At 39.7% G+C, this 15,363-nt stretch overlaps 1 protein-coding gene across 10 annotated transcripts in view; it reads left to right on the forward strand.

The window, feature by feature from the left end:
• Ptpn20 (protein tyrosine phosphatase non-receptor type 20) overlaps positions 1–15,363 on the forward strand; it is an 89,971-nt gene that overhangs the window by 4,574 nt on the left and 70,034 nt on the right. Inside the window, exon 1 of one of the 10 annotated variants that reach the window (XM_052733929.1) lies at positions 1,799–9,623. The exons of 7 other annotated variants lie outside the window; for them this stretch is intronic. In XM_052733929.1, the coding sequence (XP_052589889.1) occupies positions 9,611–9,623 (13 nt within the window). In that variant the 5' untranslated portion in view covers positions 1,799–9,610. Of the gene's footprint in view, positions 1–1,798; positions 9,646–15,363 lie in introns of those variants that run through there. 2 more of the 10 variants (XM_052733934.1, XM_052733937.1) reach the window with 2 other exon arrangements.

The following is a 15,363-nucleotide window of genomic DNA, read 5'->3' on the forward strand; positions in this document are numbered from 1 at the left end:
TTCATATATGAGGAAATTTCAGAGTAATGAAAGTGCTTTCAAGAAAAACAAAGCAGTGGAGATGGAGAGATGGCTCAGTCAGCAAAGAGCTTGCTGTGCAAGCAGGAGGACCCGAGTTCGAGCCCCAGCACCCAAATAGCAAGCTGCATGTGGTATCTGGAACCCCAGGCTGGGAAGGTGGAGACAGGGGGATCCCTGAGGCTCCCGGCTAGTCAGTCTAAGGTGGAAGTCATCGAGGAAGACACGTGGTGCTGATGTCTGACCTACACACACACACACACACACACACACACACACACACACACACACAGATAAAAAGAAGGGCAATGATTAGTGATCCCAGCAGCAGTACATCAAGAGTTGCACTTGCTTCCCATCCTCTCTAGAGCTACTTTGTTGTGTTGTGTGTGAATGTGGCTATTCAGTGACATGCAGTGGGATCTCATGAATTTTTTCTTCATCTTTCTGTTGACCAACTGTGACAAGCACATTTCTATGTTTGTATTTGCCATCTGTATTTCTTTGGTCATGTGCTTGCTCAAATATTTTCTGAGTCGTAAGAGTCTACATATATAGGGTACAGGTCTTTTTCCAGTAAACATTTTTTAAGTATCTTCTGTCCTGGTCTAGGACTTAGCATTGTGTGTGTGTGTGTGTGTGTTGTCAAAGAATAGATGTCTTAATTTTTATAAAGTCTACATTTGAATAGTTTTCTTTTGTGGTTTGCATTCTTCATGTTGCAGAAAAGTTTTACCTGATTCAGTGTCATAGGTTTCTCCCCTATGCTGTGGTTTTTGTTGTTGTCCAGACTGGTCTTGAACTCATGGTCTTCCTGCCTCCATCTCTCAGGTGCTGGGATTCACAGACAGGTCTGTGCCATACTGCTCAGCTTCCCCTACTTTTCACCCAGCAGCTTTATGGGTTTAGGTTTGGTATGTGATCTATCTATTTTTAGTTAATATCTGTGCATAGTATGAGAATTGGGTAATATCTGTAATTTTGCATACAGATGTCCGTTTTTTTCACCACTATTTGTTGAAAATAATGTCCTGTCTCCACTGTCTTGATACCTTTCCCACAAATCAATTGATCCATGTCAATTATTTCTACCTTTTTGTTCTTTCCTGCTTAGGTGTTGTATTTCTTTTTTTTTTTTCTTTTTCTTTTCTTTTTTTTTTTTTTTTTGGTTTTTCGAGACAGGGTTTCTCTGTGTAGCTTTGCGCCTTTCCTGGAACTCACTTGGTAGCCCATGCTGGCCTCGAACTTACAGAGATCCACCTGGCTCTGCCTCCCGAGTGCTGGGATTAAAGGCGTGCGCCACCACTTTCTTACACCTAATTGTTCTTATACCAATGTCATGGATCTGGATGTTTCACCATTTCTAGTCATTGTAAAGAGGTCCTTACAGTGGACAAATATAAGTTCCCATATGAAACATCTAGTCCTTCTAGATGTTTAGAAATGTACAAAGTATGTTAAAAGTAGATGCAGTAGATAATACATATTGCAGATACTCTTATTAGAACTCAGAGTGAAATGTTGTCTTTTGGAAATGAGATGATGAAACTGCTTTTATACAATACAGACTTTTGCTGGCTTGAGGAGGGAGGAAGAATGAAAAAGTATGAAGGGCCTAATGCTATATAAGCTTTTGGTAAAGCAAAAAGGTGAAACAGATATAAAAGTATACAAATTTTTAAAAAGACATGAAAATGTATTTGTGGACATGATTATATAGGAAATTCCAAGGAATCTATAAAAAGCTATTAGAAATAGTGACTTTAGCAGAGACACAAGACATGAGGTCTGTATGCAGAAATCAGTGGTATTTTTTATTGTGGCAGTGGACGACTAAAAATTAAAACAATTATCATTTACAATGGCATAAAGAATTACAGACAGGTTTAATGTAGTTCTGCAATATTTGAATGCTTGAAACTATAAAATACTTATGAAGGAAATTAAAGAAAACAAAATGAATAGAGCAATATATTTGGTGCTATTTTGTTGAATACTTTTTACATCTGTATTCTTGATAGATACTGGCTTGTAAAGATATGTCATTGATTTTGATATCAAGGTTGATGGTGGTCTCATAAAATTGTTATTGTTTCCTCTTTTACTTTGTGGGTCATTTGGTGTAAATTGTTACTCAAGGTTTGATAGTGTTGAGTTGTTTTCCATGTGGATTGTGTGCTGTGGCTCATTCCCCTTCACAGAGCCTGTGCAGGGTCTGTGTGTCTGTTCTCGTGAGGGAGCATCAGGACTCTGTCTTCCTGGAAAGAGTCCTTGCTATCTGTGTTATGGATCCGGGACACAGCAGTCTTAATATATGCGATTGTCTAGGTTACACTGAGACGGTCATTTCCTTTCTGGTTTGTTTGTTTCCTCACTCTTCCCCTCATCCTCCTCATGTTCTCCTTCCCCTTCTCCCTTCTGTCACTCCCTCCCCACCCATTTTCACTTTCAGTATGTAAGTGCAATCTTTTATCCAAAGATTGCCACCAGCCACACAGTTATTTAGGTGTAAGTTAATTTACATTGAATTAAATAAAAATGAAATTTCTCAGTCACACTGATCCCATTTTAAGTGATTAGTAGTCAAAAGTAGTTAACTGTTTTGTACTGTGCAGTTACAGGATGCTTTTACCACCATACAAGGCTCTGCTGGGCAGTGCTGGTCTAGAAGATACGAGTTTTCTTGATTTTTTTTGGATATATTTCTGAAATTATTGGTATTTCTTTTATTTGTCAGCTTTGTTATTAATTTCTGTGCTTTATTTCATTCTTTTGCTTGCTTTGAGCTTCATTTCTTTTTAAAATTTCTTAGGCCACAACACAATCATCAACTTGGGATTGTTATTTCCCAATGTAAATATCCAGTACTGTACATTTAGAAGCACAATTTCAATTGTGTGTCTAAAGTTTTTTGATGTTCCATCTTTATTTATATTCAATTAAAATAATTCATTATTTTCTTTGTCACTGATTTGAGATGACAGTTATTTAGAAATGAGGTTTTTTTTTTAAAAACTACCCCCAATTTGAGGACTTTAGTTTTGATTTCTTTTTTTAACTTCAATCTTGTATTCCAGCATAAGATTTTTTAAATTGGATTTATTTATTTATTTATTTAATGTGTATGATCCATCTATGTACGTGCATTGCATGCATGCCTGGTACCCATGGAGGTAAGAAGAGGGTGTTGGATCCCCTGGAACTGGAATTACAAGTGGCTGTGAGCCACCATGTAGGTGCTAGAAACTGAACCCAGGTCCTCTGCAAGAGCAGCCAGTGTTCTTAACCACTGAGCCATCTCTCTAGCACCTCAGCATAGATTTTTAATTTTTTGGGGGGGTGGGATGGGAATCAGAATAATGACCACTTTGTAGAAGCCCTTTATCCACTTAAAGATAATGTTTATTTCTTTTGAGTGAGGTGTCCTTGAAACTTAGGTCAAATTAGTTCATGGTATTATTCATGTTTTCTGCATCCTCACTGGTTTTCTCTTTGCTTTTTTCCACCTATTCTGTGCATTTTCCTTTTCCTTGTTTTATGTTTTAAAGAAGATTTATTTTTTAAAAACTGTATATGTATGAGTATTGCCTGAATGAATGTATGTAATGTATATGTATCACACATGTGCCTAATACTGATAGAGGCCAGAAGAGGGCATTGAATCCCCTAGAACTGGAGTTATAGAAAGTTGTAAGCCGCCATGTGTGGGCTGGGAACAGAACCCAGGTCCTCTGCAGGAGCTGAAAGTGCTCTTAACCATTGAGCCATCTCTTCAGCCCCCATTTATGACTTTTTGAAGCAATGATCCTTTGATAAATATACTTTGAAGTGGCTGTATGTTTTTATTAGGTAATGCATGTCTTTATGGAACATTAAAAAATTGGAATTTGTGCAGTCTGATGCTTACATTTACCTTTCTTTTTATCAGCATTTGCATGGGTTATCTTTTCCGTTCTTTTTTCAAAACCTTTATATTTAAAGTGGGCTTCTTGCAGACTGTATATAATTAGATTTTACTTTTTCAATCTTACCATTTTTTTCTTCTTGATTTGTATGATACGATCATGAACATTTAATGTAATGGTTGGTATGGCTGGATGCTTATCTGCAATCTTGCCAGTTTTGTTCGTCTGATTTAGTCTTTAACCCTACTGTTTTCTTTCTCATCCTCTTTTTATTGAAATAGGGACATTTAATTAATCCCTTTAATCTCTCCTTGACATTCACTGCCGCATTTCCTCCTTTCTGCCTCTTTCTCCTCTTCTTGGTTCTTTTTGTCAACAGTTGTTATAGACTTCCACTGTATCACAGTCTATTTTTAATAATGTCTCATTTCACATAGAAAGTAATGAGTTTATATCAGTGTGCTACCATGGCATCTCACACATACTTTGAGGTATGCTTGTTATACATTTTATTGTATAGATGTTATACATTCGACAGTGTAATTATTGTTATTGCTTTAGTTATCATAAAATTCCTGGTCTCCTGTTTAAACAAGACTTTTAAAAAAGAATTTTAAATGTATAGAAAAACTGAACAACAATACAGAGTGCTCATATATTTCTTCATTCCACATGCTCTCCTATTATCTTTTACTACTTTGGTACATTGTTACTTAGTGAATCACTGTGCATTATTACCAGCAAAAGGCTCTACTTGGCCCTAAGGTTTACTCTTTGCATAGCACATTCCTCTAGAATTTGAAAAAATATCATCTTTCTACAATTACAGTATTATTTCTTTAAAAATCCCTGCTGCTCTATTGATACATTCTTGTATTTACTCTTCAAAACCCCTGCCAGCCACTGGTCCTCCTTTTCATAGCGTCACTGTTTTTACAGTGTTCAGCAAATCATCAAATTTGTTTCTTTCTCTTAGTAGCGTTCATTAAAATTGCTCCAAAGCTTATATGGCTTGATAGCTCATTTGTTTGTTATTCAGTAATATTCCGTTGATGGGAATATCACAGTGTATCCATTCAAATACTGAAACATATCTTAGTTGCTTCTAGATGTTGACGATTGTGAATAAGATAGCTACAAATATTGAGTGCTGCAGTGAATGATTGCTGGATCTCGTGGTAGATAATACTGTGTTTAGCTCTGTAAGGATCTGCTAAAACTGCCTACCACAGCGGCTATACCATAATCCCTTCCCACCAGCAATGACTTACTCCTGATGTTCTGCATTCTCACTAGTATTTGGTATTGTTAATTAGCCACTATAACAAATAACAGATAAAAGCAGCAGCTGGTTTTGATTAGTAATTTTCTAATAATGTAGAATGTGAAACATTTTTACATGATTACTTATCTGTTTATTTCTTTGGTGAGTTATCAGTTCATTTATTTATTTTAAATTGGTTTTCTTGCTGAATGTTCAGAGTTCTTTATATTTTGGGTTACAAATGATCAGATATCTGATTTGTAAATATTTTCTTCAGGTCTTTTTTATCTCCTTATTCTCAACAATATCTTTTGCACAACAGAAGGTTTTTTTAAATTTTAATAGAATAGAAAAACTTATTGCCAGCTGAGTGTGGTGGCAATGTCTATAATGTTAGCACTTTGGGAGAGTGCTGAAGGAGGGGCACCGCAGTTTAATTCCAGTCTGATCTACATATGGCCTCCCAGGGCATCAGAGTGCCTGTCGTGAGACTTTGTCTAAAACCAAGCAAGCAAGCAAATATAAAAACAATAGAAAACAAAACAAAACAAAGTTTGCCAAAACTTAAGTTAACTAGATTTTATCCTTGTAATTGTCTTGTTTTGAAGTTTTGACTTCCCCAAAGATAAAGTTCTAACCCTGCCACTTGATGCTATGACCTAATTTAGAACTAAGGCCTTTGCAGAAGTGAATAAATGAAATTAAAACCCCAACCAATAATTCGTGTTCTTGTGGGACAAGAGAAATTTGAACATAGGCACACAGGGAGACTATAGTATCACAGTAGAGGCAGAAATTGAAGTGTTGTGCCTCCACACCAAGGACACCAAAGACTGCTAGTGGATAGCATATGCTAGAAGAAAGCAAGACTCCTTCCTTCAAGGTCTCTGAGGCGGGGAATGGCTTTGCTGACACTTGAACTTCATTCTTCTATTTCCAGAACTGTGAAACGATACATTTTTCACTTTTTAAAATGCCATCCAGCTTGTGGTGTAGCACTTTGTTTTGGAAGCCCCCGGAAACTAATACATATCCTGGCATAGGTTTTGGAATTGGGTAGCAGGTGGGTAGACACAGAAAGAATCTTGAGGCACATGACATAAAAGCTCTAGTCAAGTTTGACAAGACTTGGGTAGCAATATGGATGTTATTCTGGAAAAGGCTCACAAGAGAAGGGAATTGTGCAGAACATGTTTGTTTTAGAGAATACACGTATCATCATGAACAGAACTGTATTTGAAACATGGACTTCCAAGGAGCTTCTTGTGTGATTTTTAAAGGAGTGACGGCTACAATCCCTGGCACTGAGGGAAGGTTATTCTTGTCAAGAGTGCCAGCAACTTGCCTGGATTGTGCTCAACAGCTGGGTGAAAGAAGAACTTACAAAAAATGAGTTTGCACGTTTGGCTGAGGACATTTTAAAGCAATTATTGTGGGACCATAATTTATCTTTATTGTTGATAATTAAAATGCAAAGGGGGAGGAACTAAGTTAAGGAGAAACTTCTTAAGCAAATATCAATATGGCTTGAAAAAATTTCAACCTATCCAGGAAATCTGCTTTGGAAACAGGACCAAAGTGTGGCTTTGAGATAGATTAGGCAGACCCACCTTATTGCGACACAGAGTAGATGTTGAGCATTGTTAAAGTACTGCTAGAAGTCAGTATTGGGCCGGGCAGTGGTAGCGCATGCCTTTAATCCCAGCACTCAGGAGGCAGAGCCAGGTGGATCTCCGTGAGTTCGAAGCCAGCCTGGTCTCCAGAGTGAGATCCAGGACAGGCACCAAAACTATGCAGAGAAACCCTGTCTCAAAAAACAAAAACAAAAAAAAAGTCAGTATTGGTTAATGTTAATACATTTTTTAAGCTTTATATTCCTGTGTGTATGAGCATGAACGCATGCCATGGCACTTGGTAGATGACTTGTGGAGTTGGTATTCTCCTTCAACTTTTACGTGGGTTCAGGGATTGAACTCAGGTAGCTGGGCTTGTGTGGCATCTGCCTTTATCCACTGAGCTGTCTTACTGCTCAATAATGGCACTCCATCTGATGTTTATTATTCTATAAATAAAGCTGTGGGGGATGGGACAGTCTGCTGCTTAGTGGAGAGCTGTCAGACTCTTTCCTGGTGTCCTGACTGCCTTGTGCAGTGACTATATGCAGAAGCTAGGTGCGTGACCCCATGCCAGCACCATCTTAAGGAGGTCACATAATGATCACAACTGCTTGCTCCAAGTCCCAACGGTGAAGAAGTCACAGCCACAGTTGTTTCAAACAGCTTTCACTGGGCTTCCCTGTAACCCTTCCTGTGTAGGCCAGAGGGGGCACTTCTGTTGGCACACAGAGGGTCTGTTGTGATGGGAACAAAAACCAAAACACCCCCCAATAACATCTACAGTTATGACTGCATGGGTGTTTGCTGTGACTGATGCAAACGGCCATTTTATGGCTGTGTAACCAAGTAGGTCAGTTTTGTGCTGTGACTTGGAGACGCCTTCTGTGCTACTTTGCTTGATGTTGGCAACATAGGCTCAGTAAGAGGCTTTTCTCAAGTGGACCTTTCTTGCCTATGTTTGAAATCCACTAGTAGAGCATACTGTGCTGTTAAAGAAAAAGTAGCCAAATATAGCTCTGTCTGCCTATAATCCTAGCAGTTGGCAGGTGGTTCAGGAATTCAAGGACAACCTGGGTTACATAGTTTGAGATCAGCCTGAGCAACATGGTCAAGACAAACATTAGGGGGTTGAAGAGATGGCTCAGCAGTTCAGAGCACTTCTTGCTTTTGCAATGGACTTCAGGTTCGGTTCTCAGCACCCACATAGCAGTTTACAACCACCTGTATTTCCACTTCCAGGGGATCCAGCACCCTTTTCTGGCCTCTGCAGGCACTAATCACACACACACAGTACACATACATACGTTCAAGAGAAACACTCATAAAAATAAATCTTAGAGCAACACATAGCAACAACGACAAAGAAACACAGAAAAGATGGTGATAACAGCAGCGTGGCTTCAGTGCAAACACATTGAGCAGCTGGCAGGCTAAACGTCAAAGTGGTGCAATCAGAGAGTGGCCAGTGGCTTACAGCTGAAGAAGAAGCTCAGCAATGGAGAGTGACAGACAGACTGAGCCACAGAAGTGACACGGTGAGTGGCCGAGGCTCTAACAGCGGCAGGAGAGAGCCGTGGGAACTGCTGGAGGCCTTAGCAGCAGCAGCAGTGGAGTTGCGAGAGTGACCAAAACCGGAAGTAGCAAAACCGTGGCAGTGACAGGAGCCAACAGTAGAGCTGTAGCAGAGATGGCTATGACATCAGTGATTACAGAGGTAGACATGGCCTTATGGGTGATGATGGCTAATCTTGATTGCCAAGTACATCTGGAATCAACTGAAGCGCATCCAGCTGGGCATACCTGTGATTTTTCTTGATTGGATCCTTTGCGGTGGGAAGATCCACCCCAAATCTGGGCCATACCTTCTGATGGCAGCCTGTATAAAAGGACATAGAAGAAGAAAGCTTTGCATTTTACTGACTTGCCTTCACTTGTGCTGGCAAGTTAATCTGTCCTGTTGCTGAGACATTCCTTCACTGGTATTAGAAGCTACTAATCAGGATTCTAACATAGACTGAAGCCCAGCAGCTTTCTAGGACTCCAGCACCAGACTGAGACTCCTGAGATATCCAGTTTCATGGAATAAATGACTGCTGGATCCTTGGTCTTTCTGTTGGAAGACATCTATTTTTGGACTTCTTGAACCATAGCTTGTAAGCCACCCTAATAAGTACATGCTCACACTTTTTTTTTTTTTTAAAAAAAAATCAGTTCTGTTCCTTTAGAGAACCCTGACTAATACATGGACCAAGGGTATTAAGACATTCTAGGCCTTAGCACTATAACACTAGCCAGTATCAAGAACTGGAGAATCCTGACTTCCTAGGCCCACACAAAAGCTGTAACACTTGTCACCATAAGGCTAAGCATCCCAGCACCTGCCCAAGGCTCTCATCAGAGTTGTGACACTAAAGGCACTACCTGCTGCTGCCTCAAGCTATCTGCTGTTGACGCTTACAGCTGTCTAATGCCGAGGAGTTCAGAAGCTTCCCGTGAGGAGCACGAGAAGCACTAGCTTTACCTTTCCTGCCTGCAATTTCTATCTGGGTAGAGGAAAACTACTGCAGCCACCTGACTGTTACTGAAGAGATTAGGTAGGCGAGTGACTCATGGATCCATAGCCCTTCTGTTGCTTTGTTGAAGGTACTGGCTGCTCTCTACTCCCACCACTTCTTAAGCTTGACTGTTAACACCCCAAAAACCTTTTTAGGCAGATTATTCTGGAGAGAAGAATGAAGGCTGTAAGACTTCGATATTCTGCAAGTTGGAAACAGGTTGGATGGTAGGATGGGTCACGACTCCTGGAAATGATGACATGGGGTATGTGTTTTAAAAGCCCAAGGTAAGTATTTGTGACTTTGGGAGGTTGGAAAGCAAGCTTTTGTGGTTTTAATTGTGCCACCAAGTTGAAGCATGCTTCCAAGGATTTCTGGGATCCAGCAAAGAGTAAGAAGAAACAGGGAAGAATCTTTGTGTTGAGCTTAATAGAGAGCATGCCCTGCTGATGCCTGGTGTTCAGAACAGTGAGAGAACACAGTTCTTTTATGGCACAATTTAAGCACAGTGGGAGCCTGCGAGTATCTCCTAGGAGTTATAGCTTTGTGCTTTACACTTAGGACTGTGATCCATTTTGAATTGTGAGAGGTACAATGCTTATGTCTAGATTTCTTGTATGTGAATGTCCAATTAGTCTAGCACCATTTTTTGAAAAATAATATTTCTTCCACTGAATTGCTTTGCTGCTTATCAGTGGTTACTTGACTCCATTTGTGTGGGTTGATTTATTGGCATCTCTGTCCCATCGATCTGTTTGTCCATGCTTTCAGTAGTCCTATGTAATGTTGATTATTCAAACCTTATGGTAAGTCTTGAAATCCCACATCAGTCTTCTAACTTTGTTCTTTAGGATTTTTGGCAATTCTGGCTGTTCTCTCCATAGCCTTAGAAGGGGTGTATTGCTGTTCACAAAACAACTTGCTAGGATTCTCATTGGGATTACAGGTCCTGTAAATAAAACTGGGAAGAATTGAGATCGTAACAATAGTGAGTCTGTGCATGAACATAAAAACATCCAGTTATTTAGATCTGTGGGAGTCCAGCTCTCACCTTTTGAAGGGTTCTTAGGTGGAGGAGAGAGGGATAAGAAAATATCAGATAAAAAGAGAGACCTAGACAACGAGAAGAAAGACAGAGATATGGGATAGCTTTGGGAGGGCCTGGGTCAATACCCAACAGCCACTTTATTTATTCAAAAGAGCTTTTCATAATATGCCAAGGGGAGAGGCAAAAGACCTCACCTTTGCAAGATCAAAGTACACCATACAGCCAAGTGCAGACCCTTCCAAATACCTGGTAAACACATCCATGGCCAAATCATCTCCTTACACAGCCCTGCTGGGTAAAGCTAGCTCAGATTCTCTGACCCTAAGTTCTCACTAGAAAGTCTCTCTGGGTCTCCACATAGATATTTTTTTTTTACCAGAGTTTTGAAGAGTTACTACTGCTATTTTGCAAAGGAGTTGGGTTTTATACATTAGCTTAGTATTCTTTGGATGTTAAAGAGTTTTGTTACCTTTATGTTGCTGAGGCTTCAATCCAGAATGCTACGTTCTGTTCTAATATGAATTTATCTTTCTTCTAGTGTCCTAATGCACATGCTCTCTTGTCTGTTGGTGATACTGATTTTTTAGGGGGTTTCTGTAAAAAGGATTTTTACTGTTGCTTATTCTTTGATGTATTTTATATAGGTAATCTGCCATCTAAGAAGCCAGAGTTTCTCTTTTCCACAGCTATTTATCTCTGTACTTTTTCTTGTCTTGTTGTTTTATAGTATCTAGGATTTCTCATCATTAGGTTACATATATTTTATATAATTAAAACACTTAAAATTTCATATATGTATACTGTATTTACATTATTTTCCCCCTCTCTCCAACTCCTCTTTGGGCTTTCCAACTCCCTCTTAAATTTATAACCTCTTTTCTTTAATTATTACACACACACACACACACACACACACACACACACACACACACACATGAATTTAACCTCACAAAATCCTTGTATACTTTTGTAAATATTCTTTAACAATTTGAGAGAAGTTCTCATCTGGTCTTAGTTTTCTGATCATTATCAAGAGTGAATTTTGATTTTGTCAAGTGCCTTTTCCTGAATCTGTTGATATCATATGAGTTGTCAAAAATCAGTGAGTTACTTTGCTGTTAGGCACTGGACATCCTCTCTGTAAGAAATTAATAAGTGAAAATTGGCCTTCTAGTACCCATGGTCAGCTTGTGTTTGATGGTGGCTAGATAAAATAATAAAATTGAGATGTGGAGCTTTGTGAGACCTCCTGAGAGACAGGGAGGTGGGGCAGAGGGGAGGTAGGAAGGGAGAGAGGAAAAGAGGGAGGGGGGATGTGTGTGTGTGTGTGTGTGTGTGTGTGTGTGTGTGTGTGTGTGTGGTGGGGTTGTATGTGTATATGGGCACTCCTGTGTAGGCCAGAGATCAATGTCAGGTATCTTCTTCTCATGCTCTGCACTCTAGTTTTTGAGACAGGGTCTCTCACTGAACTGAGTTTACGGTCTCAGCTAGACTGACTGGCAGCAAGCCTGAGGGTCTCCCTATAGAAGTACACACAATTTGTAGTATATGCAGCCATGCCTGGGTTTTATGTGGTCCTAGAGACCTGAGCACAGGTCCTAATGCTTGTGTAGCAAGCACTTTCCTGACTGACCTTTCTCTCGGAATAAAACAGATTGACCGAGGCTAAGGGCTTGTTTTCTGCTCTTCATCTTCCATTTTCTTTGTTCCTGAATTAATTCAGGGGCAACTTTAGTTACTTCCTAATATTCAAACCCTTCAAAGCCCAAGTCCATTTGAACTCACTGTGTAGACCAGGCTGCCCTCAAACTCGTAGAGCTCTTCCAGCCTCTGCTTCTGACTGCCATGCCCAGCTAGGATATTCTTTACGAGGAGATTTGTCTCCAGAAATGGGTTGTCCCTCTGTCACTCCCTCCTCTCAGCAGTGGCTGTTAAGAGACCATAGAGAAGGAAGAACGGTTCCCTGGGGAGTGGGCTAGAGAGAACTCGCCTTTTTTATCTTTAAACCAGTCTATGGAAGTGTTGGGCCTACACCTTTAACTGACAGCTTAGGCAGAGGTTGGCTTTTCTCTTCTCCCTATTAATTTCTCACAGACAGGATGTCTAATGAGGACTGAGGTGCACAGCTTGCCTTTGCTTTATTTTTCTGTCAGAGCATGTCAGTCAGAGAAGAATATTGTGGGCATAACAAAGATTTTCAGTATCTTAAGGCCAGGCTTTATGAACCTTAAAATTGCATATGGAAAAGGCCCTCATTACTAGTTGCCTGTCTGAATCATTTGTGTGATATATTAGATTGGGGCTTCTTAAGCCTTTTGCTCTTGTGGCCCCTCTTCCTCTCTCCCTTCCCACCTCCCCTCCGCCCCACCTCCCTGTCTCTCAGGAGGTCTCACAAAGCTCCACATCTCAATTTTATTATTTTATCTAGCCACCATCAAACACAAGCTGACCATGGGTACTAGAAGGCCAATTTTCACTTATTAATTTCTTACAGAGAGGATGTCCAGGATTTTTTATGTGATCTTCAGTATAAGTATATACAAAATAGGTAGATAAATAAATTACTTACTGATAATCATGAAAAGCATTTCAAACAATTATTTGGTAAACATAAAATTTGACCATTTAAGATGAGATCAAACTTGCATACTAATAAGATATCTGTGCATGTGCATTTTTGTGTAGAGAGCTAAATCTTTCTGATATTCAGTATTGCAGAGTGCAGAGAATCTTTAGCATTTTTCAGAGTTGGTTGATACTGTGATTTTATTATTGTTAATGCTGAGAATACCACTACACATAAATATGTAACACAAAATGGCAGAAGTATAGTTGGGCCTTTATAGAAATAGTTGGAAATTCTGGCATAATCCCAAGCCAAACTTCATTAACTAGTATTTAAGAAAATGAAGTTAGCAACTAAACAAAGCAGTTTTACAAACCAAACATCCTGACACTATACATTGCAGAAACCTATTAATGCTTTAATACTTACGTGCCAAGGAAGGGTGGTGGGAAGGTCGGAAGTCTTTGTCCTGCGGTTAAGCCATTGTCTGTCTCTAAGAGCAGAGCACGAGCACTGCAGGTGGAACACACAGCGCTTTCAGTTAAGCCATTGTCTGTCTCTAAGAGCAGAGCACGAGTACTGCAGGGTGGAACACACAGCGCTTTCAGTTAAGCCATTGTCTGTCTCTAAGAGCAGAGCACGAGCACTGCAGGTGGAACACACAGCGCTTTCAGTTAAGCCATTGTCTGTCTCTAAGAGCAGAGCACGAGTACTGCAGGGTGGAACACACAGCGCTTTCAGTTAAGCCATTGTCTGTCTCTAAGAGCAGAGCACGAGCACTGCAGGTGGAACACACAGCGCTTTCAGTCTGAGATGAGGCGTTTCGGGCAGTGTTCACTGGCCTCGCATAGTCTGAAGGCATGAGCGGTAAGAAGGGCACGTGTTACATATTCAGAACCAAGGATGCAGTGAATTCCTCCAGCTCAGGTGGCCTCTGATTCATTATGATTTGATTTTGAATTACTTTTTAGTCATTGCTTGCTCAGAAACTTTTGGTGTTACCAGTTTTTCATAGCTCACCCATGCACCCCATATTGGGTAACAATCCAGCTTAGGAAGCTAAAGATTAATAATGTTGCTAGCCTTGAGGGGTGTGTGGACAAAGTGACTATGGCCAGCAAGTGCTCACTTTCACTTTTGTCTTACTCATGCACAAGCTTGTACTTGAGGTGACTTGCTCATATTTATTTAGTTTTAGGAGACTGTAGTGAGAAGGCTTATATTTTAAAAAAGAGTCAAAGTCTTAGAGAATAGGCATGACAGACACAGTACAGGAAGAGTCTGAGTATTCCTAAAACATTTATATGAGAACATCAGCAATAATAAATTTCAAAAAAGGCTGGGTGTGGTGGCTCACACTTTTAATCCCAGCACTTGAGAGGCAGAGGCATGCAGATCTCTATGAGTTTGAGACCATCTTGGTTAGGGATACATAATGAATCCCTTTCTCAAAAACAAAACAAGAGAAAAACAAAAAGATGTTTTAAGTGACCATTTTTAGTTATGCTATCCTAATCAACTAGAAAAGTTCAGAGTCTGGCTCATATCTATTAGTTCCCTGATTGCAACTCAAATAAGCATTGTTGACATAGGATTCTAATGCTTTAGGAATCTTAAATTGTTCACTGTTCAAAAGGATGGTCACAGTACTTCCCAATAAACTTACTATTGACACAGGGATAGCAATTTGCTTTCATATCTGTAATTGGGTCATAACTCTTTAAAAATGCTTTTCATTAGTAACTTGACAGTTGTTTTTATGCACTTGTTTCTATTTATTTGACCACAATTTTATTGAAATATATTTATTGCATTAAAATACACCTTTTTTACAGTATAATCACACACAAAAACTTAGTCCTGTAAATAAATGTGATATTCTTACTTACTTTCTAATTTGAATTGTTTCCTTTCTCCTTCTTATATTTTTTCCCTGATAGTATAAGACAGAGTGTTGATGCTTAGAAGGTAGTGCCTCCCCCTTTACTTCCCCTGTGCTTCCCTGGTAACCCTCAACACTCACACACTTGCACTACAGAATAATTAATAGCCTGCTAAATGCAGTATACCCATGGGACATTTACTTTCACTGTGAATATTGGTTATCTTTTTTTTTTTTTTGAGGCAGGGTCTAATGTAGCCCAGATGGGCTTTGAACTCACTATGTAGCCCTAGGATGACCTTGAAGTTCTATTCACGCTGTCTCTAACTTCCTGAGTACTGAGGGTGTGAGTGTACCATCACACCTGTCTTATGTGGTGCTAGGGACTGAACTCGGGGCTTTGTGCAGACTTGGCAGATACCCTGACAACTAAGCTACATCCCTAGCCCTGGTTATTTTTGTAACTAGATAAGGCAATATCATTTACTTTTAAAAGAACTCCAACTAAA

This window comes from Peromyscus californicus, unplaced genomic scaffold, assembly GCF_007827085.1.
Source record: "Peromyscus californicus insignis strain IS unplaced genomic scaffold, ASM782708v3 Scaffold_12__1_contigs__length_115047231, whole genome shotgun sequence".
Taxonomy (NCBI): domain Eukaryota; kingdom Metazoa; phylum Chordata; class Mammalia; order Rodentia; family Cricetidae; genus Peromyscus; species Peromyscus californicus.